Source organism: Catharus ustulatus, chromosome 2 (genome assembly GCF_009819885.2).
Source record: "Catharus ustulatus isolate bCatUst1 chromosome 2, bCatUst1.pri.v2, whole genome shotgun sequence".
NCBI classification, from domain to species: Eukaryota; Metazoa; Chordata; class Aves; order Passeriformes; family Turdidae; genus Catharus; species Catharus ustulatus.
The window spans coordinates 21,808,117-21,834,035 of NC_046222.1; the positions used below are offsets into that span (position 1 = coordinate 21,808,117).

A 25,919-nucleotide genomic window follows, 5' to 3' on the forward strand; every position below is an offset into this window, starting at 1 on the left:
ACTTCTGTCTGTTGCAGTACTCCCAGAAAACAGTCTGAATGTGGAAAAATTTAGGAGCAATGCCAGGATCATGAAATCTGTTGGTGTGTACAGTTGGACAGAACACTCCTCTTCTTTCACTAACTTTATGATTTCATGAGTGACTTTGGCATGTTCTCTATCAAGAGTTCACAATTTAGCTGGGTAAGGTGATGCAATTTGGTAGATTTATTATAATAAACATCGACATTTATATAAGGAACCTAGCTTCCTTACTTGGAAAAGGTCATAATTTGCACAAGCTTTTAATTCCATGGAATAGAAAACTACTGAATATGACTCACAGAAATAAGTTTCAAAACCTGTTGCACAATCACCTACACATTAGTCCTCAATGAGCACTTTCCAGGAACCTGAAAGAACACAGTCCTCTGGTCTAGAGCTGGTCAACAGATCAACAGGAAATGGTACAAGAAACATAATTTTCCAACAACATAACACCTTGCACAGTCTTAATCACTAGCAGCATCAAACAGCAATATTAATCCACCAAAAATTCAACATTTTATACAGTAGCCTGCATCCAGGAATCCATGATGGAGCTGAGTATAAAGTGCCTTTTAAAGAAGGGAATGTGTATTTGCCACCCTCATACATACATCTTGCACTCATTTAGATTTGGTTAAACCAAAAAGATCCCTGAGCTATGCATTAAAGCAGGCTTTTCAACTAAGTTACAAATAAATAGTAAAATCATTGTCACTGAAGGTAATTGTTAAACTTGCTTGAAAGCTTTAAAAACACCACAAAAAGTCAGTAAGTCAGTAGTTGTAAAGGACAAAAACTCAAGCATTAAAAATTAGGAAGATTGTCACCAAGAACTCTGTGGTTACATCACATTTTTAACTGTAATGATCTATGGAGGGTCCAAACAAAGGATGTGGGCTCTGAATTACGTATAGTGGATGTTCCGCCTCTGTCTTGCTCTTCTGGCTTCTAATCTAAGCTGCCTGGCTCTCTCTTTAGCAGCTAGTTCTGCTGCTTCTTTCTCTTCTCTCTTCCTTCTCAGCCAGCTGTGGAGAGAGAAAGAGGACCAGAAGTACTGGCAGTTGTAATTTCAAGTTTCGCGTCATGCATTCAAAGGACATTTGTTCCCCACCCTGTCTTGTAGGGTGAAGTTGGGTGTCATGGCTGGGACAGTCTAAAAGCCTGCCACACCCAAACACAGGAAGCACAACTTTCCCACCCCAATTTCCCTGCTTCTGCACCCACTTTACCTCCCTCTTTTATTAAACTGGATTAACTTTACGCTCCTTTCATGGACTGAATCAACCCAAGCTTGCTCCAGAACAGGCAACAAGGGTTTGAGGAGAAGATCCTGTTTTTAGCAAAGGCAATTCACTCTTCTCAGCTCAGGTTCTGACAGTAACTTCACACCAGTGAACAAACAGCATCAAGAAACCGATGTATTTTTGCTAGGGTATAAGTTTAAAAGGGCATATTCATGCAAAACTCACCCCCCTCCAAAACAATGAGGATTTCAGCAGCAAAGATGCATCATAAGATAGCTACAGTTTCAAAATTATAGACTACAAAAGTTCCAAGTGTGGTCCCTTAGGAATGACCCTACTCACTCTCTAAAAGCTCTGTCACACTCCTCTCTCCTTGGAATAAAGGACACTTCCTCAGCTTGGCGTCTCAAAAACTCTATCCGTCTTTCTTTCACATATTGTTGGTGCTTTTTTTTAAGCCATAACCTGTAGGCTTCTTCTGGATCTCTGATCACCTCCTAGTTAATAAAAAAGACATGTATACACAAGGGTTATCAGTAAATTACCTTTATAATAATCAGATTATAACAGGAGGTTTTTTGTATTCTACTGGCATCCTCCCTCCATGAAACATACTTTATAAACACACTGGAGCATATGCTAATCTGGCATCGAATATACACACGAGCGAGCATTCAAAGCACCATGGTAATTTCACGATTATAAGACGCACCTGATTATAAGCCGCACATTACAATACAGAGTGTGATAAAAGGTATCGATTCTATCACCATCTGTTGAGGGTGAGGGCAGTGATCCTTATCTCCGTGGGAGATATTCTGCTAATGGGCCATCCATTGAAACCAGGCAGGGCATTGTTCTTTATCTTTTCACAACCCAGCCTTCCTCCAGCGAGTCATTTTCTGCCAATGGCCCATTGAGTCCCACTGTGTCACTGATAAAATTACTTCATCCCATTGGAAGTTGCTCCAGCCAGGGGGAAGAGCCCAACATTTCTTACCAAGATAAAACAGAGGTTTTGCGACACTAAGGGAGCCCCTTTCTCCACTGGACTCCAGAGGAAAACCAGATTTCTCCACATCACCGCTGCACCTTTAGAGGGAAACTGCACCTTCTACAGGAGCACTGCTTCAACTGAATCACATCTGTCACTGCAGGAGGACTGCAACCACCATTTAATTGAACTGCTACCAACACCCTGCCTGACGGGGTGGCAGGTTGTACTCTGACTTTGTCAGGGTTTGGAGTTTGTTTCTTTGTAGTACTGTATTTCTACTTTAATTTCCCTAGAAAAGAACTGTTATTCCTAATTCCCATATTTTTGCCTGAAAGCCCCTTGATTTCAAAATTATGATAATTTGGAGGGAGGGGGTTTATATTCTCCATTTCAAAGAGAAGCTCCTGCCTTTCTCAGCAGACACCTTTCCCCCAAACTAAAACAGCAACTTTTCGTTCTTTGTCCATATATAAGCCACACCTGATTATCAGCCGCACTTTGGGTTCGGACCAAAATTTTAGTCAAAATTGTGCGGCTTATAATCGTGAAATTACTTTAGCTTTTCAAGCCCATTACTTTAAGGCAGAAGAACTTTAGACCAACATCTGAATCTCCAAGTTTTGATAAGGTCATGTGCATTAACTGCTTGCTAAGAAGTTCTGATGGTAAGGAACACACTTCAAAGAATCTTCTGGTGGCTGCTTGTTCACTGCAGGGCTCAATCAAGTCCTTCTCCTGGTACATGGCAGCATCACTGTATCCCCTGTGACAGTTAAGTTAATGTATGCTGCTTCTACATTGCAAGTCACTCAATCCTAAACCTGCAAGTTTAGCTCTTCACTGAAAGCAATGTAACAAGAACATTTCCCATTGCTGTAAATTTTCATATGTTTAGCTAAGAATGCAGGTTTAGAATTTGGTTTTCCTATTTAACAAGAGCAGTATAGATCCCAGTTCCACATTAGGGAGACCTTACTTTCATTCTCATCTCTTCCAGCTGCTTTGCACGACGAATTCGCTTTTCTTGTTGTATCTGTTCGTTCTTCTTCAGTAACCAAGCTCTAAAAACTAACTCATTCTCTCTTCTCTTCAGTTCTTCTAGTTCCCTTTTCCTTTCTTCTTCCTTAAGTGGAAAGAAAAGTGAATAAACCTAGTTGTTAAGAGAATGATCTTAATCCACAAAGACTGTTGCAAGCAATAAATAAGCCATTTGAAGTGCATGAAAATACAGATGAAACAGAAATACTCAAAGACTGCAAGACAGCTGATACAACATTTAGGAAGAAATTGCTTGGAGCATTTCTGTGGTTTGTGATATATTCAGACACTTTCACTTTACTCCTTTTTGTGATTACCTCCATTTCCATGACACCTCTCAACTCACAGACATTTAAATAGCATCAGGTAAAAACTCTTAATTTTAAGTCTGCCCTATATCTCGGGTTAGCTTAGAATCACTTTAAATGGACACATTTTTAAAATAAATGCAGCTCTCACGCTTGATGGACCACTAAACTGTAAAGGATATTTAACAACATATGGATTGCAGGCACTACCTTATAAATAAGGACCTTTTTTGGACATGAAGTTGCAATGTATTTACTTAAGGAGTATTAATACCCTCAGGCTTTTTTCAAGTGTGCAAAATGAACTGATATTTCCAAAACTGAGAAAAGTTTATTTTACTTATTAATTACATTTTAGCTAATGATAAGTATTAGCTAAAGAGGAGGAAATTTTCAATTAAAGCTTCAGAAAGTTGACCAGGACATTTTTTACCAGAATTTACTCTCTTTGATGAAAAAGCTACAATCTGTACTCATTTCAGTACTTCGAGAAATCTAATCTTCCTGCAAATAGATGATGTTCCTCCCACCTACGCACAACTTTTAGAAATCCTCCAAACTTACCATTTCTAATTTACTGGAATGAACAAAACTCCACCAAAATGAAGCAGATGAGTCTAGTAATGTCAAGAAATGTTTCATGGCTGTGAAATCCATCACAGAATGGGAAGAATTCCATTCCAGAATGAAGAAATAAGGTAACACGTCCTTACCTTTTCATAAGTCAGCCAACAAAGGAAGAAATTTAGCACACATTGTTAGGAAAATAATCTTCCTTCCCCTCACTACTCTACCTTTTACTTTAAATACGCAGAGCATGGTTTCAAGAGATTCTAGTCTTGCATGCACAAATAAAACACTTCAACTGCTCATCAGATTTCACAGCCCTCATTACTAAGCTGAGCGTCAGCAACCTTTCAAATAAAGCAGGCTAGAGGTCTTTCCACAGATAGATAGTAACCTTGGAAGCTACTTAGCCAGCTTAATTAGTGTATCTCCGCACAGAAAAATGGCAGATGCTTCATGCTCCTTTTACAGAGCAACACACATAGCAAGTCACCTTTTTTGTAACTGTATCATCATAATGCAAAAAGAAGAAAAAAATCAACATTTTTTAACTCTCTCGTAAAGATTTCTGAAGTCCCCATTACAGCTGTCAGAGGCTGACTCTCTATTAAATATAATTTTTTTCTGCGTAAGGAGCTGAAAAAGAATTAAAAAGGTTCTTACAGTCACACTGCTGTGTAAATTCCATATGATAATTGCCTAATCTATGCTTCTTGAGTACCCAAATGTGCCCCAGCCTTACTGTGGTTAATGTAAACTTCCTGCACTGCAGTATAGTATGTGCAGATGTGACATCACATGCTACATTTCATATGTAATAGAACCTATGTAGAGAGAGTCAAGAAGCAAAAGCAGCAAGAGAAATGTAATAGAAGGCCTATTTATGAAGGATATATTAAATAAATACTTCACTTCTCCTCTGAGCAAGGAATGATTCTATATCACTCTGGGAAAGGAGCTTTGAAAGATTCTATACAAACCCCAGAATTATTGTTACTACTGTGGTTGCTATTATTACTATTACAACTATTATTGCTGCCTCTTTTATCAAGGAAGAATGGACTAAATACCCTGAGCACATGGTCTTTGTGGAGCAGAGGAATAGGATTGTCACTGTGATTTACTTTTCTCTATATATTTACCTCTCTCCTCAGTCTTTCATTCCTTAGCTCTATCTGTTTCCTTAATTCTTTTTGTCTGGGAGTAAGAGTGTAAGTGGAGCTTTTCATGGATGCGTTTGCAGACTCAGACTTCTGTTTTCCCAGATCTCTTGTACCATTCAAAGCAGAATCTGGCTGCTCCTTAGAATCAGATGGAGGCAATTCTTTCATTTGAGAGGCAGCGAGCAAAGAATTGGAGAGTAGAGATTTAGGAGATATATGTTCATATTCAGTATCTGTAAAATAAACACTTATTGGGACCAAAGTGCCCTGGCTTTCAATATCACGTAAACTTAAGACTTCAAACTTTCCACCTTTTTCCACTAGGATTCTATCATCTGCCACTTCCACAGCTGAGCCAGCATGTTCTGAAAGTGATGTGCCTTTCTGTTCTGTGTCACCAGAAATATGCAGCAGAGACAGCTCAAATGAAAGATCATCTCCTCTTGCAAGGTCAGTTTTACCAACTCCAGCATCTTCTGGAGGAGGAGCCTGAAGAGCTGCCTCATCCTTAAATTTTAATTTTCGTTCTCTGTTTTGATCCACAAAAGCCTGATTTTTCAACTCTTTGTTGGCTTCTCCAATCTTTTCCAAGACATAACGCTTCATTTCTTCATCCTCTCCATCATCCAGTTCCTGCTCATTTTCCAGCTTGGATTCCTGGATAGATCTTTCTCTCTCAGTATCAGATTTATGGTGCTCCTGTTCAGTATCTGCCCTGGATTCCAAATGTTTTTCATTAGAGTATTTCACATTTACATCTGCCTCTGAAAGCTGATCTAGTTTTTCTTCCATTTCCTCATTGCCTTCCTGAAAGCTGTCTGCAGCTTTAGGAACTTGTGCTTCAACATCCTCTTCCTTTTCTTCAGGTTTCTAAAAAAATTAAAATAAAGTAGTCTCTTCTCTCAACAAAGTAACAGTAATCACAGAAAGAGAAAAGAAACAGTGGGAGAGAAGAGCAGTACAAACTACCTGCCTTCTAAATCGGGCTGTCAGATAGTGGATGTCATAACTAACAGCTTTTTTGGCACTAACAAATCTCTTCATTTTCTTCATGTTCATATTCACACCAAGTTTAACAAACCACTAAAGTGATTAGTGACACCATAAAACCGCAACAAATGTTGCACAAACATTTAACAGAACCTAGAAGTAGCTTAGAAAAAAACATATCATTTTCAACGAACACTGAATTTTCTGCTTTACAGATACTATAACCAAACTAACCAGTTTGCTGAGATGTTTTTCACTATAATTCCAAATAACCTTCCTTGTCGAGATTCAGTGAATGCACCTACACATTTCAAGCAATACTGAATTGGTGCCTATGATTCCAAATATTACTCAGTCTTGTCTCCTAAATAACACAATTAGCATTTAATGTAACAAATACCTCTTTTTCACAAAGGTTTTGTTTTTCTTCTTCATCAGTTAGGCATTCTGGGTCTTTTTCAAAATCATCCTCATATTCTGCATTTTCTGTTGAATCACCCACATCTGCTTGATCTTCCTTTTCACTCATTTTGATGATGTGTTAGAGTAATACTATGAAAAGGAGAGGAATTAAAATGTTTTCAAACTCTAGTGACACACAAATATTGATATCTCCTGTGACACACACATCAAACTTGTGAGCAGTATTAATACAAGCATGTTAGTGCCACAGCACCTCAGGACTAAGGATCACTGATGGCTCATAAACATGAATGGTTTTGGCCTTTCCAGCTCTGGCTACTGGGACAAGGTTTGAAATAAAGCAAATCAAGGTTATTTAAGGTCTCTGACAGAGTTTAAACTAGAACTCATGGTCTTTTAACAGTTAGCCTCGTGCTTGGACAAAGAGACCACTATTTTATGTTAGGCTAGCCAGAAGTGCTACAAACTTCTTTTCTTCTCTCTTACCTTGTTTGTATCTTGCTTAAATGCAGTGTAATTTTAAATGCTCATTAACCTGTTAATCGGGATAGATATAGTCATGCTCATGACAAAACTGAAGATGAGCCACTATAAGGACTGAATCTTTTAAAAAAATCTTTGTACTGCATAGCACACAGGTGCCACCAGCTCCTGAAGGACTGCTTAAATGCTAGTGCTTGGTGCTCCAGGATGATTGCTTACTGCCCCTCAGCTCAGCTCACTCAGTATAAAGCATCAAAGAGGCAAAAGTTTAAAGATGTGGACACACTCACAAGCCTAGAGAGCTGATTCTGTTCTGTTTATAGCTTTAGCCCCTCATCATTCCTTCAGTAATTTGTTTATTATTTTTTACATAAGCAGCACAGAAGAAAACATCAATTATCCAAAAATTCCTGTTCTTCTTGTACCATCTGCTGTAGCCTGGAAGGTGCCACCTCTGCATGTCTCTAGTAGGATTAATGTGTCATTTGCAATATACTTAAGATCATGATTGTTGTGACAGGACAAGAAGTAATGGGTGCAAATTGAAAGACGGAAATTTAGATTAGCTATTAGGATTAAATTCTTTGTTGTTTCAGTGGTAAGGCACTGAAACAGGTTTCCCAGGGAGACTGTGGCTGCCCCATTCCTGAAAGTCTTCAAGACCAGGTTGGATGGTGCTTTGAGCAACCTGATCTAGTGGAAGGTGTCCCTGCCCTTGGCAGGGAGGTCACAATTTGATGTTCTTTAAGGTCCATTCCAGCCCCTTAACATTCCATATGATACGGCAAGACAATATAGGGTATAAGAGAGAGCTATGACTCTGGATGGCCCTAGAACAGCAAGACAGCTCTTGCTGTGTGACCATCCTGCCCTTCCAGACAAAAATCACAGAATCAGAGAATCCGCAAGGGTTGCACTTGGACTGTCAAAGCCACCTATGCATTTTGTAAAAACCCCATCCAGCAGATGTTGCTTAAATTCTTCCAAGCTTTTGAGTTCTGATGAGCAGCTCTGAGTTCTCAGTTATTTATTCTCAAGAACACCAGCTCTGCTTCTTAGAAGACAGGATTTCATGCTAGAAAAGAGTGATGTTCTTTTAAGCCTCAAAACTTAGTCAAGATTTGTTTTAGAGTAGTAATAAAGCTGGGCATTTTTTGCTGCAAAATTGTTTGTACAGAATGTTTTAAAAGCTCTTTGTTTTCTTTGATCCATATGTTGTTCAAGAAAATCTGGCAGTTTTTTCACTTCTTTTTAGCTACCATTTGCCACCGGAATCACTCATTCACACTAGATTTCTCAGAATTTAAATTTTTAGAGCTCATTCAGATTATTGCCTTGGCTTTCCCCACCGTATCTACTTCCATCATGTTTTTCTTGCACCATCTCATGTGACATGTAACGATTTTTGCAAGGAAATGCCTCTTCCTTCACAAATATCCTTTGTTTGGGTGATGATGTACCTGAGATCTTAATGGAGATTAATTTGCTTTAGTGCATATTCAACACAAAAGAACTATTTCTCTGTGATTTCATTATTATAATAAGCAGATACAAAAGCTACACAGATGAATTGTGTCTTTAAAAAAATATGTTCACATCAGTCTGTGTCACTCAATACAAATACGAACATGCTGTTTAATTCATTTAGGTTAAGTGTATTAATGGGGAGCACCATAAAAATTAACTTCTCCTGTTTTAAGATAAAGTAGCCATGGCTGAGAAGAAAATTTCCAATTCAATTACTTGTTTCATAGACAAATAGAATGTTAAGGGGTTGGTATGGACCTTAAGATCATCTAGTCCCAACTCCCCCTGCCATGGCCCGGAACATCTCCTACTAGACCAGGTTGCTAAAAGCCCCATCCAGCCTGGCCTTGAACACTTACCAGGAATGGGGCATCCCATCTCCCTGGACAATCTGTGAAGAATTTATTCCTAATCTGTGAACTAAACTTCCCCTCTTTCAGTCTGTACCCATTTCTCCATCCTGGCACTGCAGTTCCTGACAAGGAGTCCCTCTCTGGCTTCCCTCTGGGCCCCTTCAGACACTGGAAGGTTGGAACGAGGTTTCCACACAACCTTCTCTTCTCCAGGCTGAACAGCCCCAACCTTCTCAGCCTGTCTCCATAGGGGAGGTGCTCCCGTCCTCTTACCAGCCTCGTGGCTTCCTCTGGACTTGCTCCAACAGTTCCATGTCCGTCTGCTATTGGGGGCACGAGAAAACCCTAAATCTCCTATTCTATTTTGGATATTATTCAGTGATTCACCATTAAGAGGGACGGAAAGTCTTCAGAAGATCTCAAACCTTCATTTTCACCTGCTTCTCTTCTATTAGGGTGTGTCTGTGGGGGGGTGCGCGCTGTGGCCATTTGTTCTGCACAGCTCATAACACCTCTACGCGGTTACACTCGGGCACAGTCTCAACAAAAGGCGGGACAGACCGACGGATTTCTGTCGCTTTGTCCTTCTGCACTAAAACGTACGCACACCCAGGAACCCGAACCCAACGCGGAGCGGTGGGGAACGTCCTCACCAGCATTCCCTGCTCCCCTGCGAAACGCCGGGCCCCGCCGCTCCTGCCGGGGACGAGGAGGTGCCGCCGCCGGGCGTTGCGGTTGCCGTGACAGCGGCGGGGCCGCCCCGCGCACCGCCCCGCGGCACCGGCCAGCGCCACGGCGGCTCTCGAGGGACAAACGAGCCCCGCCTCCCGCAGGGCCCGGGCGGCCGCGAGCAGGCCGGGCCGCACCGCCCCGTTGCCATGGAGACGGGACCCCGCGCCCCTTTTCCGTGTGGCACAATTCCACCTAACGCCTGCGAATTGTCGGGCAGCAGAGGGCGGAGGGGAGCGGGGGCACACACACCCCACTAGGAGAGGGGCAGGAGTGCGACAGGCGGCTCTCCCTGTGCAGCCGAAAGCCCTTCTTTGATGCTGGTAAATTATGCACTTCTCAGGAAGCCTCGGTTTGCGTGTTGTATTATTCATCATGCTCCGGCTGGCAATGAGCAATCGGATCAGCCCAGGAACCAGCAGTGTCAGGATCTGGGCTTTTGTTAATCACAGAATCACAGAATTGCTTGTGTTGGAACGGGATCTTGAAGCTCCAATCCCCTTGCCATGGGCAGGGACACCTTCCACGAGACCAGGCTGCTCACAGCCCCATCCAACCTGGCCTTGAACAGTTTCTCTGGACAACCTGTTCCAGTGTCTTACCACTAATGAAGACAGCACTAAATATCCAGAGACACACCTCTCTGTGTTAACCACACACTGCTCCTTGAACTTGGAAATGGGAACAAATACCTCCACCAAAAAAAAACAAACCAACCAAAAAAACCCCCAAACTAAACAAACCAAAAACCAAGCCAAACCAAAACAAAAAAAACAAAACCCAAACAAACAACCAAACAAAAAACCCCCAAAACCCAGGAAAACACCCTGATTTAATTTCCATCTGGGAAACAATAAAAAGACCAAAAAAACCCCACCCTGATTTACCTGCAGGGCTGCGGGGGCTGGCAGAGGGAGAAGGATCAGACTCCTCTGGAGCTGGAGGGAGGTGGCAGCTTGCATCTCCTCTAGGGAGGACCAAACACCCCATAGGGAGTGGATGCTGTGCCCCGGAGGCCCGGAGGTTCCCGAAGAGCTGTGTGAGCACTAGACTGCCCACAGAGCATACACAGAGCTCACTGCAAGGACAAGCAGCTGGCAGCAGCCGTTCAGAGTGTTAAAGTTCACTCAGCATCACAAGATGCTTCCCAGCACTGCTGTTTGGGGGTGACCCTCCTCAGCCCTCCTACCAGCCTGGGCTGCACTAGCAGGGACCCCTCTGGGGGGAAAGAGGGAGAGAGCAAGGGAGGGAGCTCTCCCCACTGCAGCACTGACATGGTGCCCATCACACTGTTCCTCACAAAGCCGAGGCCCCAAGTTCAGAATACGCTGGCCTGGCAAAGCGAATGATGACTGTCTATAAGGCCATACACCTCGGAGGGTAGCACCTCCCCTGTACTAAAAGGTTAATGCTAATGAAAGAAAATACAGGCAGAAAACAGCCACGAAGCTAGATTGATAACTCTGAGAGTAACTCAAGTAGGGTCACCCTTTTACTCAAAGTCACACAGGACAGAAAAGTTGAACGTCTTCAAAGTGGAGTTTGCGAGTTCTCTGAAGACATCTATTAGAGGCCACATGCTATAGGAGAAGGCTGGATTCCATGACCTCAGGGTTTCTGCTCATCCTACACCATACAGTGAAAAAGAAAACCAGGTGTTGACATTGGCTCTAGTGGGCTGGAAGGGCTCCCTTACACTTACCAGAGATAATGCTCAGTTACCTGTTTGGCAATGGTTCCTGCTGTACCTGGTGAACTTCAACCAGTGACCTCACCCAGGGCATGCAGCTATTCCACCCTTGAATGCAATATACCAAATTTCTGAACTTCCACATTTTATTTTGACATTCATAGCAGACTAAAATGTAGAGAACTGGGAAAAGTACCACGGCTTTCAGCTCTGCTTTTATTGTAAGACTATCCTTCATCTTAAAAGCCAGTGCTTTCCTTTTCATTTACAAGAAATGCTTTATGTGACTAATTACAAATCAGCATGATTAAGACAAGGATTATACCCCGTTGCTGGGATGTTAAGCTGTGATGTTTGATAATAATAACTTAATGATTTAAGGTCTATCAAAATTCATCAATGCATTCCTTAACCCACATGTCATTAAATGTAGGTTTTTGTATGTGTGAGGAAGCTGCAGAGCATGGTTATGAAAAATACAATGAAAACAACAGTAAAGCAGTGCAGGACTCCAAGGACAGATCCTGACACGTTGGCTGCTGTTTTCCGTGTCACTAATGCATCAGACACTGTGTTCAGGGAACAGATTCATGTACAGTGAGTGTGTTTCACAGAGAAAGGCTGTGCAACGCCTTCAGAGCACCTTAAACAAGCACCATAACAGCTTTTTTTATGTAGTGAAGGAAACAGTTGACATTGTCAAAAGCCACTGGGAACAGAATTCAGAGCATGCAGTCTCCTGCCCTTTCCATAGCCAAAGTCCCTCTTTCCTCCCCAGTACTTGGCTACAATCACACCAATAGAGAAGAACACCACTTCCACAGAGCCCTTCCCTTTCCCTGTGAGCACTGCACTGTCATGCACCCAGCCACAGCAGGGGTTGAGTAACCCTGCCTTGCCCTGGCAGGCTCTCACAGCCACTGCTAGCCTGGGGGGACAGCAGTGGGTGCTGCTCCTGATACAGCATCCTCTGGCAGCTCTTGCTATTCCTTGCTTTTTGGACAGAAGAAGCCCAGCATCCAGTCTCTGACTGTAGCAGTGATCTCCGGAGCTCTATCTCATCCTACCAGCATTGTAGCAAGCCCAGTGCAGGACAGAGATTCAGTTGTAACACTCACCTCCAGCAGCCCTCAGCATGAAATGGAACAAAGAAAGCCAGGGCATCCTAGGCAGACAGCCGCATGTAGTGTTTATCTCATCCCCGCGAAGCCGCACTGCGTGCTCTATCTCCAGCACAGAAATTCCGCTCTTTCACAGCAGCCGTGCACCCCTTTCAGCTCTCTCAGCTGTACACGGTGCGACAGGATGCGATGGGAGGAGCAAGCATTGCCACAGTTCACGTAGACTAGCTTCACTTGCAGGAGAGCACAGCCTTTCACCAGCACCAGATGAGAAACACTTGAATCCACCTTAAAGGTAATGCTATACCTGTGTGACCTACTACTTATATTCCTGACATATACAAGCAGAGATTTTAATTCTCCACACTGTCAAGAAACTCATCCCTCCACAGCTGACTCCTGCATTCACCTAGGGAAGGCAGATTAATGAAATTCTGAACAGATCTGACATACCAACAGTCCTATCCCTTCAGCAAAAAAGCTCTGAAAAAAGCCTCCCCTTCCCCTTTCCTCCCCAGAACATTCCTTTTCTCGTTTTTGGGGTTGTGCAGAGGCCTTGTTGGGATACTACCCACACAAACCACTGTGCCCTCCAGCCTAACCTTTACTATGAGGTACAAGCCATGTCCTAGAAACACAGCAGAGGAGAGTCGTCCAAGACAGGGTGTGCCAGGATGGGGAGCTTACAGCATTTCTCCTTTAAGGTCTCAATTTTGTAATTAGATCAATGTAAGTATAAAGATCCTCCTGCATGGCAAAGCTACACCTGCTTTCCCTTACTGTCACCCAGTTAGACCAGAGCATCCTGACCAGGGCCGCCCTGCATCAGTGAGTGATGATCTCCCTCACCAGACCCATCTGCGCTGGAATTAAGAGTAGTGCTTCTGGACTGCTCAGCACTTAAGAATGTCCAATACAAGACATTTGCACAGAGTTACGCAAACCCACACAATCCAGGTTCTTGAAGCCTTGTTTCTTTTGCATGTTTTGTCCTAAATTGTTTTTCTCTTTGGTACAAAGATGCTCAGAACAACCAGCAGCAGCAGTGCTGTGGATTAGGAGGGTATCAAAACAGAAAAAAACCACTGTCCACACAGGATCTCAGTATTTTTATTTAACAAAAATAGCTGTTTAATTAGAAACCAACAATGTCCACATGGCTACAGATTTTCATAGGCATCATTGTTAACTCTGCATACAGCTCCAATCAGGCTCTATAGTCACCTCATCACCACAGCAACAGCACAGATCAGAACCTGAACGACATCCAGGTGTGGCTTCCATACATTGTGGGCCTGAAGACATACACAGCATAGCAAACTATTCTATTGTAGTTGCCATAGTTTCATTACTTTGGTACAAAAATCACTGATATTGCTGTAAATCATTAGTTAATTTGTGACTTGCTTTTAAAATAACTGGGTTGTTCCCCATCAAAGATTTGATCTCCGTATCAAAAGTATGATTAAAATTGAGCTGCTCCTTTCGGTCACTTGACAGGAGTGCTGTACATGCACTCCCCCTGCCTTGCTCCAACTGCCATCAGACCAAGGAACTCAAAGGACAGACTATCCCTGTCCCAGGACAACTCATCAGCTAGCATTTCAAGGCTTCAGATTTAATTTTTTTTTAAAGCAAAAAGCTGTAGAGAAAGGAATACATACATGTGTGGCTTCAAGTTTCCATTTCAGGATAAGGCAGTTAAGTTTACATGTGTAAATGCCAGTGCAGCTGAGCCCCTCTTTAGGGGCCTGTTTCAGGAGACAGCCTGCAGAAAGAAAAGCTTTGGGGAGTGGGCTCCCCTGAGCAACTGGCCTGGAAGGGCTCCCTGGATCGCAGGCAGCACATGCCAAACACATTAATCATGCGCCTTGTATGGTAAAGGCTGAGGCTCACGGAAAGTGGTGAGGGGAAACACCTTCCCAACCCCAATACTGTGAAGTCTCCATGGCACTAAAAACAGGTGATGAACCAAAGCTGCTTCTTCAGCTGAAAGAAGAAAGGAACTCTAACGAACACACAGAGAGAAGGCACAGAGGGAAAGGTTGCATTGCACCTTCTCCCTTGCCAGCTTTCCTGTACATTCAAACTCACCACAACCAACACAGCAACAGGCACACTCCATAGGCATTTTTTGCTGTGCTGATCACGCTGCCTGAGCATCCAGACGCCCAAGCCCAGGGCAATTCTACGCAACTCCTCCTCAGTGTTGAAGCAATTTGGGAAAAAAAAATATTTTAAAAAACAAATATGAGCCAAGTCCCAAATTGCTTAAACTGGACAAAAGAATTGCCCACTCTAAACATTCATTGTTCTGCTCACATGGAAAGAAGAGGTAGAACTAGTGGACAGAGACCCACCAGAAGCATACAGACATTTTAAAATAAAGGTGGAAAAATGACAGACCATAATCATCATTTTCCAACGCCTCAGGCAGTCATTCTGCTAACTACCATAACTGAAGGTATCAATTAAATCACCAGTCCCAATTCTCTAAGGGCACAAAGAATAGCTTAAAGTCCTGTGAGTTACCTTCCTTTTCAGTGCTATACTAATATACATCACCCCCTAAAACAGTCTAGCCCATGGGTTGTGAGGCAATGACTCCTGTAATCACAGGAACCTGCAGCCCTAAGAGACAAAAGCAAAGTTATCCAAGGGTCTCTTGAATTAGCATTTTGCCTATTTCAACTTCCTCTAAATTTCCTCTCCAGTTACAGTCTCTTGGGCACAGACCTTTATGGCACAAGTAGTGCTGCTGATAGCCCATCCACCAGTGCCACAAATTGCCCCAGGACACAGTTAAGTTTTTGGGGAAGCACCATGATCAGCTAAGGTCAACCTCTGGCAGCAGGGATGACAGACCAAAACAGGAAAACAGTACAAGCTCCTCAAGGAAGCATGTGCGTATGCAGAAATGTCAATGCACCAGTCCTCAAAACAGAGCAGCCAGCATCACCGGGCAGCTTCAGTGAGAGTCACACTGCAGAGCACAGTCCTCAGGCCACCTCCTGTCCCAGGCCTAGGGCTCTTCACAGGGAGGTCTGTTAATGTGCCCTTATTTCTGCCCTGTAGCAGCACCTCATAACAAAGAGCAGCAGTTGACCAGACAATCACAAAACTGCCTGCAGAAACCTCCCAAGGTCCTCATTCTTTGAGAAAACTTACTGTTCTTTGCTGCACATCCCATACATGCAACAGAAGAACAAAAGGCATTTTAGAAAGAAGAGATTTGTTCTTACTTATGTAAGAGCTAATACATCTACTTTCTAAAATGTGCTACTAATATAGTATAAATATGGATCATTTTTATGGATCAGTCACCCTTAAGGTGACTGCCTTGGGAAGAAAAGGCAGAGATTAAAAACAGACCTGTATGTATATGTAGTCCCCAAGAGTCTTTGTTTGGTGCACTACTGGCTTTCAGGAGATCTGTTTTGCACCTGCTCTTGTCTTCTGTAAGCTCTCACAATACTGCAGATGCCACTGACCAAGAACACCAATGAGATGGCCGCAAAGTAGGAGGCGTAAATCATGAACTGCAGAGAACAGGAAAAGAAAATAAAAAGAAGTAGTTAAACCAAGCAGCTACCAGATTTACAGGAATGCTAATAAAATAAATGAGTTCCCTTCCACTTCTAAAATATCAGGAGTAAGTGGTTATTTCTCTGTCAAATCCTTGACCCAGAAACATGTAGCTGAGAAGCTTTACAGCTTGGTTTATCTTCCTCCCTTCCCCACCTCCCATCAATAAAGGTAAGAGCATTTATCATACCTGGGTGAAGATGTCCAAGCCAAGCCCACTGGCATCCACAACAATCACAGTGAGCAGAGTCTGAAGGGCTAAGGCAATGAAAGTATTGACCCCAAACACCAGGGCATACCGCTCCACACTGAGATTTGTGGCAATCTGGAACCTATCAAGAGTGACAATCAGAAACATAAGGGAAAAAGCAGGGGAATGCACGAATGGCAGGAACGTTTCTGGACAGAACAACTATGCAACCTGAGGAGTTACACTGGTTTAGTATTTTCCACAGTTAAATTACCTTGCACAGATAGTGTCCTTTTCTAAATAGGATCCTGATGTACTGAGAAGCTAGAAGAGACCCACAGACACATGCAACTCCTTTTTTAAAAAACAAACAACCCAACCCACCACTTAGAGAACTCTGTGGGTTTCAGTGTTACTGAAGCTGCCCTGCTGTCTGATGTTAAAGGTCTTGTCACGTAGAGAAGATGCAATGCACTCTGACCCCAGAGAGTCTCAAAGCTTCAGTCTGTTGCTGCATGGTCCATAACCTTTTGCATCCTTCTAACCAGAATGCCCTTTGCAGTTGCCAGTTTCAGCATCACCCCTCTTCTTGTGCTTGAGCTGTCTTGGAGTGATTTTATGGTTCAAAACCAGTTATTCTTTCCTCCCCAAAGCGACAAATAACATTGAAGTAGTTTTTCTGCAGGTTAGGGGAAGTTGATGCTTCAATCCTTTCCTCATCTGTTAACACTTCACTCCAGCCATGTTTATGAAAAACATCCCCCTAGCAATCAACACTATTTAACATTTAGAAGTAGTCACTTCAGGCTTCCAAGTGTGCTTGGGCAATTTCAAGCTTGGGCACACCACCAGCCAAAATATATCTCTATGCCTCAGTTTCCAACCTGAATCACAACACAAACCCTTGCAACACTCTTGTCACACCAGATGTAACCTTGAGAGTAGCTTACGTTACAGAGATACTCACGTTGCTATTGTGATTAGCATCATGTAGATAATTCTGAAGATGACATAGGATCCATAGCACACCCAGATGTTACGAACAGTGTCCATGACATACACAGCAGCAGCAATAAGAAAGGAGAACAGGGCAAGTGCCACTTCACCCCACATTGCCCAGGATGTTTTTATGTGACCCACAACAACAACTGCAACAGCTCCTGTGAGGGGAAGAAAAACCATAAATCCTAGTAATTACAGTTGGAGAAATTTGGAGATGGTGCATTGGGAGCTCTACAGTTCCTAACAGCCAAACATGAATGAAGTAGAGGACATGAATGGGAACACCTCAGCAGCTCTCCGTCCTGATCCCTCCCTGCCTGGAACTACTGTAAACTCCCATTTACTTTTACAGAAACAGGAAAAAAAATCGCATAGGTCAATGCTGACTGCCTCTAAAGTCTCCTTTCTGGCTCCAGAAGCATAACAGCCTCAGGCCTCAAACCACTGCCACTCAGTTCTCTGTGCTTGACTGTGGCACTGCTGTAAATAATTGGGCAATTTCTGTTGAGAAATGCAAACCCTGGTTCGCAAAAGCAGTCACCTAATTATTTAGTGGTGCTTTAGCAGAGGGTAGGAGGGAGAAAGACACTACTCACTTTAATGCACAGCTGTTAGAACTCTCTCCCCGGAAGCAGAAAAAACTACATTTACTGTCATCTCCACATTGGGCTGTAAGAGTAAGTAAGATGAAGAGTCCAAATCCACATCTCCTGAGATGCAGCCTAATCACAGGGTATAATCATGCACTATTAATTGTGCAAGAACAATCCTTTACAACCCAGACAGGTTTGTAACTCTGACTGGATTTTATGAAGGAGGGATGGGGATAAAAGACAAATCATAAGATGGTAAAGCATGTGGCATTTTGTGCAATTCAATGAGCAGACAAGGTGCGTTTCATGCACTGTCATAGTTGCAACTACTGAGAAGCTTAAATACATATTACATTAATAGAAAATTCCCATTCCAAGTAGGCCTTGTTCTGCAAACAAGGCAAATAGCAACCAACAGCATAATGGCTGTACATAGCAAATGAGAAAAACAGCATACTGACAAAGGGAGTTTAGAGGACATCTCTGAAAAACAGGATTGTGTTCAACAGTAGACAACTGCACAGAAGCGCTTACAGTGCAGTATCTAAGCTCTTTGTAGCCCTTAGCTGGCATGCTGTCTTAGAAAACCTTCAAGCACACCAAGACTCCTTATGTACCACCAGTTTGCACAAGCTTGCAGTCCTGTCAGACCTCACATCAGTCTTGCAGACTGGTGAAGAAGGGCACTATGCCAAGGGAAAGGATTTATTTTCTCCCACTACAGTCTTCTTGGTGCCTGCTGTGACAAGACCTGACTAACATCTTGTTCTTTGAAAGTCTGGCTCCCCCAGTAGCAAAACTGTTGAGATGCAAAAAGAAGCTAAGTCCTAGAGCATTCTTCCTTCTGTGTCAGCAATTCTGAAATTTGGGAACAGGCATGAGAATCTCATGGCAATTCATGAAATTGTTCTCTCCCTGTGTGCCAAGGATGTATCAGCCTGACACCTAATTAAGATATTCAGTCTCTGTCCTTCAGTGAGACATATTCAGCTGATGCAGTGGTTCTACAACCCAACTTGATACAGGATTGCCACACTGCAAAGAAGGTGCAGGGATGCAACATAACAGTCAGCTGCTCTCCCTAGAAGGAATACCATTTCTTTCCCTGGACAGGGAGCCGACAGCTACATGAATCACCATGCCAACTTAAACCCTTCTGCAGGGCAGAGATGGCAACAGCACCTGGTGCAAAGGTTGCCAAACTCTGATCCTAACTGAGCACAGAATGACTAAGAGCAATGAAAATGGCAAATCACACCTGGGATACAGCAGGAGAGGTATTTCTAGTACAGAGAGAAGAGTAAACAGCACCTTCTGTAAGTCTGAGGCCTCAATGAATAAAGTTGAATGCAATTCTGATTATCCATCTTAAAAAGAATGCAACTCAAACCAGATTTGGTGAAAAGATGGGCTAGTAAGGAAGACAACAAAGAGCTTAACTTTACCAAAGAACAACTAGAAAAACCTGTCTTGTCTGGCCCAGAGCAGATTTTGTCCTAAAATACAACCTTGGCATGACATCAGAGATAAATAAACAGCTCATTAATAAATTCAAACTGGAAATCAGAAGTTAAAGCATTTGCACTAGCACCTAGGAAGTCAAGTGACTGCATGCTCATTCTTAGCAGGTATTAGGACTTCCAGTCCTGTCACACACTTCAAGCTTTAAGTTGTGACTATTAATTCATTCAACTTTACTTCTTTCAAGCAATTAGTCTCTATCATCTAGAAGGATTCTGTCTTTTGAGCAGCTCATGCTAATTTGCCTGAAAACACCACCCAGAATGACTCAACTATTTATAGAAATGATACTTGAGAAAAAAAAATCAAAATCGGAAACTAAAAACTTCAGTCATACAAGAGTTTAGGTCCATTGTTCGCAGGTCTTTTAAAAAATGACTTTGTTATCAAATATGTTCATGATAAGGTTTGAAGAATACCCTTCCCCTCTCTTTTTATTTTTTAAATTGTGCTGCTATTAGGCCACATTAAGGGTCTTCTTTTCCTTGATACCAATTCTTCTCCTTCTGGGACAAAGGTAGGATGGGAGAGGAAGCCAATCCAAACAAGAACTAAGAGCCACAGGCTCATGCTAGAGTGGAGAAACAGTCTATGAGAGCAAGCTACTTTAGGGTAGGTTTAGCACACTAAGGACCGAACGTCCAAGGGAGCACTAATAATTTGTTTGTGTACCTTGGTTTCTTTTGCCCCCAAGCAGGTGATGTCCACAGCAGATGATGGAACAATGACTCCATCAAAGAAAAGGGACATGCTGCAGGAACATCTAGAAAACCTCTGTAAGGGTATGTTAGCTATTTTAGAAAGGTATTTTCCTAGTTCTGGTAATGAAACAGTATTAAACAACTTCATAAACAAATGCTTGTGTTGACTGACCTACCTGTCCCTTTCAAGTAAACCAACTTCTTTCATCTTAATAGCTTCTGCTCCTAACAGTGCTGAAATGACTAACCATGGCTCACTGCATACTGTGTGCATACAGGAAACCTTCATAGGCTCCTGGAGGAAAACCAAACACACAGGACCCCATGTCTGACTCTGAGTGGCTAAAACAAACATAACCCCACTGTCATAGTGACAGCCAAGAACACACAGTCAGCCACATGCCTGGAGCCTTCTGCCAAGTATTTCAGAATGAAGACTGGCTTGGGAGTTTCTTCTAAACACCTACATACTGCATTACAAGAATCAGGGCTGCTTCAGCAACTAACTCACACTGAGCACCTTACCAGTGCATGCCAGGGAAGACTCACCCCAAATGCCAGGGTTTACCTCTCCTGCATGCCTGGGGAAATGCACGGCACGTCCAAATCATGCTCTAGTGACCTTGAGGGAAACAAGACATTTCTCATAGCAGAGCAGGAGCTAAGCCAGAAGCTTACCCAGGAGTGTTGAGGCTGCCTCCACAGCACCATTGTAGATGTCTGCTCCGTGAGAAGGCAGCACCATCTCCCATAGGCCTTGAGCATAGTTGATGACCTGAAAGTAGCCACAGGTGGACAGTGCCCACCACACGGACCAGCAGAGCATGGTCCTGGAGGAGTAGCACTGCAGGAAGTCCCGCCAGAGATCTCTGAGCACCTTTATGATGTCTACTTTCTTCTTCTGCATAGATTGGAGAAGGAAGGGGAGAGAAATGTTAAGTCTTTGTTTACAAATTCATACTGCTCCAAAAAATTGCCCCTTTCAGGTGGTGAGTGGCAATACCACTCTTGGACACAAATCCCCCACAGAGTGATGACTAAAAAGCTTTCCCATCCCACAGTCTTGGTGCCAAACAGGGCCATACCCTTACATGCACAGAAAGGGTTCACTCCCAAGCACCCTTCCATCTCTGGCTCTCCCCAGCAGAGACCAGGGACTGCCACATGTTATGTGGGCAAGTGAAGAGCACCAGAAAAGAAACACTGGAGAACAGGAAACAATCTCCCATTTGATAAGACTGGATCAGAAGCCAGCCTTTTACATCATAAAGGTTAAAAGTATCATTGACACTTTTAAGTCCTGATTCAAATTCAACCAAATTTTGTAGCACAGAGAACTCTATCTGTCCCCAAATAAGATGATTTTCTTTAGAACAGGCATTGGGAGTTTATAAATACTCAAGGAAGCAATCCCATTACCACACACTCTATCCATGTTAAAGCTCACCAAAGCTTCAAGAAGGTGAGAGATGTCACATGGGGATCTAAAAGGATACAGAAGCCACTTCCACCAGACACTTGCCAATGGCAGCTCCTGCACATACAAGTGCCCTGACAAATGGCATGAGATAAAAAATGAAGCCTTCCACTCCAAACATTTCTAGAAAGAGCATGAAAGAGGGAAGACCCTTAAAAATAATTGAAAATATATCAATTCTAGCAACATGGGATGACAGCCATCAAAATTGCTTTTTACATAAAGACTGCTACAGTCCTGTTCTATACCACTTTATGTCAACAGCAGCAGAGGAAAAGAGCATGTCTTTACTTTGTAGACAAAAGTTCCTGGTTACATTTGCTGCATGCACACATGTACAGACATAGTGTAGAGTCTGTAGGGCAAGACCCTTCTAGTCTGAGTCGGAGCAGTTATTTCATGCGAGACTGAGCAGAGGCCCAAGGCCCACCCAGCACCTCAGGCCCCTGTGAACCTGGATTCCCTGCAGGGAAACACACAGCATTGTCACAGGACTGAGTTATTGCTCATAACATTCTGCTGTCACATGTCCAGTTTCAGAGTGGTTTCTAGACAGCAGCAGCAACTTTGAGCTCTTGGCATCATGCCCTTTCCCTGGGGGAATCATGCAGTGTGTGCCTGGGAAAGACTATTTTCCATGAGCAATAAAACTAATTTCAAAAGATTTTTTACTAAAAACCCAAAAGACCAGCCTGAAACGTGTCCTGAACTTCCCTTCTTCCACCCCTTCAAATGTCACTGATTTCTAAGCATCTTTATTAAACACCACAGAGTCCCACCAGTGCTTTGTCAATGGCATAACTCTTGCTCTGCATGTAGATACCATTCCTCCAAAACACAACAGAACAACTTGGGAAGAGGTGAGCTCGTGGCAGTGTGACTTTAGCACATAAATCTCACACAGACAATTTCACATGAAGCTCAAGTTTAGGTGCAGGAAAACAAAGGAACTGATTTGGCTGTTCAGCCCCAAGCATGTATCTGGTAAGGTAGAAAGGCCCACCTGCCATGCCCTGCCCTGGCAGGGCCCCTTCAGTACAATTATTCCTACAGCCATCCATGTTTGTGAAAATGGTTGCTGTTACCTCAGTAAGAAGGACAATCATCATGCTCCAGTGCTCCTCAGCCTTCAGCACCTGGTGTAAGTGACCTCTGGGGAGTTAGGCTTGCTCCTTTAGTACTTGCTTCTTTTCTAAACTTTTCTCCACTACTTTGGTACTACATGTACTCTCACAGGAGAGGAGTAAGGCAAACAAAAGGGATAAGTTATATGCTTACGGCACAGAATTTGTCTTAACAAATACCCTTCATCACGCAAGCATAACTCGGGTAAAAATATCCTTGCTCACACAAGATCATGCTGGATGGGGCAGGATTAAATCCCTGGAATGTTAATACCTTTAATTCCCAGCTGTAGCTGGAGAAGCAGAAAACAACCCTGGATGCTGCCTCCCCCAAACCAGCTAAGTGTGGCTTACTTGCTAAGAAATACCCACTGACTAACCCAGCAGCTGCGCTTGTCCTCGAAACTAGCATGGCCTCCTTCTGTCTGAGCAGCAAGGCTGACCTCTCTTCCGGGCCTTGAATCCCCCTGCCAGGAATCTGCACGTTTGCATTCCCTGGAGCAGTGAGGCCAGCAGGGACCTGCCCAGAAGGCAACTACACACTCACACTGGGCCTCTAAACTGGAGGCTGTTCACCCATGGTGGGACCCAGCATATCCCTCCACCAAGCAAGGGTGCCTGCACTTTTGTTTCCATACAAATGACTTTGCCAAGTTATGCAGCCCACAAAAGCCACGAGTCAGGGCACTACCTTGGCTTCTCAGGGGCTGCATTAAGCTGACATCATGCAGATGTGCTTCGTGTAATTTATCCACATTCTGCCCTTGTATAACTAATCAATTCTGCTTCCAAGTGCCCTCAAGAATTACTGCAGTTTCCTTCCTTACACCAGTTTTTTTCCAGGATCACACAATAAACCCCAATTATTACACAGTATATTACAGCACAACTCCCACAACAGTTGGAGTAACAATGTCAAAATCTGAGTACAAGAAGAATTGTCTCTTTTCTGCAAGTCACTGGGTGCATCCAGAAGCACACACAGAGTTTGGACATGCTCAATGTTTAGTGTCCTAAAGATGTCCCTTACTTTGTACCATTGGATGGCAATCTGATGCCCATGGCATTCAAACTGCAGCCTTGTGAGACATGAAGAGCAATTTCAGAAAAATTAAAGAGCAGCCTACCATGCTCAAGCAGCAAAAGGATGTAGTAATTCCCCCTGTGCCTTAAATAAGGAAGTAGGATAAGTAAAGGGATACTATTTTGCTGTTAGATATTACATCTCTACTGCTACATACATATATGCATGTGTGACAACCATGTCAGTACGGCATCTTCTACTCATGTAAACTCAGAGCACAACTCACCTGTTTCTCTGCTGAATGACCCTCCCCATTTAAGGGAACTTTTGTCTCATCCTCCCAGCCAGGTGCTCTCTGCACATCGGGATGATCTTGGACAGCCGCTCCATTTTTACAGTCCATGACCTTCATTTCACAACTAAGATGCTGACTCGAGAGGTGGTGAAAGAAAAGACTTTTTTGTGGCATGGGCAGGAACCACGCCGTGCCAAAGGCAATGGATATGCTGGTTAAGGAGATAACGTTCAAGCTGAAGAGGGACCATCCCGCCACTGACACAAGCACCTGCCCAGACACCGAGCCCACGGTGTAGCCCATCAGAGTGGCACTTCGGCAGTAGCTGGTGACCTTCTGGTACAGGTTAATATCGACGACACTGTAGATGTAGGAATAATAGGCGATGTCGGTGGCAGTCCCCATCCCGTAGAAGAACTCGAGGAACTGGACGGCCCGCAGCCCCTCGGCATACAGCAGCATGAACCAAGTGACGATGAGGCTCAGGCCCTGCAGCAGGACCACAGGCTTGTACCTCAGGTAGTCCGTGGCCAGGAACACGGGGAAGAGCAGCGCCAGGTAGGAGTAAGTCCACACCGGGTAAATCTCGTTAAACACCTGCAGGGGGGAAAAGACGGCAGTGACCGCCGGCACTCACGTACGGCGAACAACACACACACATACAGACACACAGACAGACGAACACCCCGCTGAGGGGCTGGGGGGAAAGAAGGCACCCGGGGCCGCGGTACCTGGGTCTCGGAGAGGTTCTTGTGTGGCTCCAGCAGGTACCGCGTGAGGAAGGGCTCCGACGGCCGAACGCTGCAGAAGAAGCCGTAGGCGCAGAGCAGCGCCGTGGGCAGCGCCCAGCAGCACAGGCCGCCGCCGGCAGCCCGGGCGGAGCGGGGCGCTGGCCGCCCTCCGTGCGAGTCCTCCATGTCGGGCCGGGCCGGGCCGGACCGGGCCGGGCCGGGCCGGAGGCGCTCCCGGGGCCGGAGGCGCCGGTGCGGGCGCGTCCCGGTCACCTCCCGCGAGGCAGCTCCGGCCCCGGCCCGCGGCGCTGCGCCCCATGTTGATTGGCCGGCGCTCCGGGGGGGCGGAGCCGCGTACCGCGCTCGGATTGGGCGAATCCGCCCCTGTGGGCGGGGCCATGGGCCGCGCACGCCAGAGGGGCGGGGCAGGGCCGCGGTCCCCGCGGGTCGCTCGGCGCCAGGGCCGCTCCTGCCCACGTTCCAAAGGGGCAGGTACCAGCCTTACCTGGAAACACGCTCAGCACTGAGATCCCTGCCGGCTGGGCTGGGCGTATTCGGGCTTTCGGCCGCTGACTTCTGCCGCTTTCTTCCCTTTCGTGAGATAAGAGCTTGAATCACTTCTATGGTTTAATAAAGCAGCATCTGGTTGTCCAACCAGAAGAAATATCAAACAAGCAGGGGGAAATAAAACTATTATAATCGAAGTGATTATCTAAAGTTTTGCCCAGTACTACTGTTTCTAGAGCTTTGCCAATCCTCTGAACTATTTGCTGTTTTTCTTCTCAATCTATTCCTTTCTATCTACAGGATTTGCCTTTCCCTTTGCTCCACTTGGGCTTCCTACTTTATGGCTACAGTTTGTTCTCTAAACTGGCTGATACCAGAGAACTTTCACACCAGGGGTCAGGCCTCCCACGGTGCAATTGCATATCCTTCCTCCTAGGCATCTGGATATACAGAGTTGGGTGGGAAAGGACAAGTTCTTCTCAGTCCCAGAACAGATTCCTTGTAGTGCA

The 25,919-nt window shown here is 44.2% G+C and overlaps 2 protein-coding genes across 5 annotated transcripts; both read right to left on the reverse strand.

Moving 5' to 3' along the window:
* Positions 1-184: 184 nt before the first annotated feature.
* Positions 185-12,901, reverse strand: CCDC181 (coiled-coil domain containing 181). 4 transcript variants are annotated; one of them, XM_033053411.2, is made up of 6 exons: positions 12,658-12,901; positions 6,735-6,886; positions 5,324-6,214; positions 3,245-3,391; positions 1,614-1,768; positions 185-1,052 (listed from the first exon to the last, which is right to left on the reverse strand). In XM_033053411.2, the coding sequence occupies exons 2-6, from the start codon at positions 6,861-6,863 to the stop codon at positions 932-934; spliced, it is 1,443 nt and encodes a 480-aa protein (XP_032909302.1). In that variant the 5' UTR covers positions 6,864-6,886; positions 12,658-12,901; the 3' UTR covers positions 185-931. The 4 variants fall into 4 exon arrangements, with proteins under 4 accessions (XP_032909302.1, XP_032909303.1, XP_032909305.1 ...); XM_033053412.1 differs by lacking the exon at positions 12,658-12,901 and adding an exon at positions 9,774-9,872; XM_033053414.2 differs by lacking the exon at positions 12,658-12,901 and adding an exon at positions 9,394-9,757.
* An 853-nt stretch (positions 12,902-13,754) lies between these two features.
* On the reverse strand, positions 13,755-25,089 carry SLC19A2 (solute carrier family 19 member 2). The gene is made up of 6 exons (XM_033086897.1): positions 24,904-25,089; positions 24,164-24,769; positions 20,931-21,153; positions 17,403-17,595; positions 16,436-16,577; positions 13,755-16,199 (listed from the first exon to the last, which is right to left on the reverse strand). The coding sequence occupies exons 1-6, from the start codon at positions 25,087-25,089 to the stop codon at positions 16,074-16,076; spliced, it is 1,476 nt and encodes a 491-aa protein (XP_032942788.1). The 3' UTR covers positions 13,755-16,073.
* Positions 25,090-25,919: the final 830 nt, after the last annotated feature.

Coding starts and splice junctions, on each gene's coding strand:
- CCDC181 (XM_033053411.2), bottom strand. CDS start 6,863: ATGAGTGAAAAGGAAGATCAAGCAGATGTGGGTGATTCAACAGAAAAT. Junction 6,215..6,734: donor AAAACCTTTGTGAAAAAGAG/GTATTTGTTACA, acceptor TAATTTTTTTAG/AAACCTGAAGAAAAGGAAGA. Junction 1,769..3,244: donor TGGAAGAGATGAGAATGAAA/GTAAGGTCTCCC, acceptor TTTATTAACTAG/GAGGTGATCAGAGATCCAGA.
- SLC19A2 (XM_033086897.1), bottom strand. CDS start 25,089: ATGGAGGACTCGCACGGAGGGCGGCCAGCGCCCCGCTCCGCCCGGGCT. Junction 24,770..24,903: donor AGAACCTCTCCGAGACCCAG/GTACCGCGGCCC, acceptor TCCCCCCTGCAG/GTGTTTAACGAGATTTACCC. Junction 16,200..16,435: donor GCTTGGACATCTTCACCCAG/GTATGATAAATG, acceptor TGTTCTCTGCAG/TTCATGATTTACGCCTCCTA.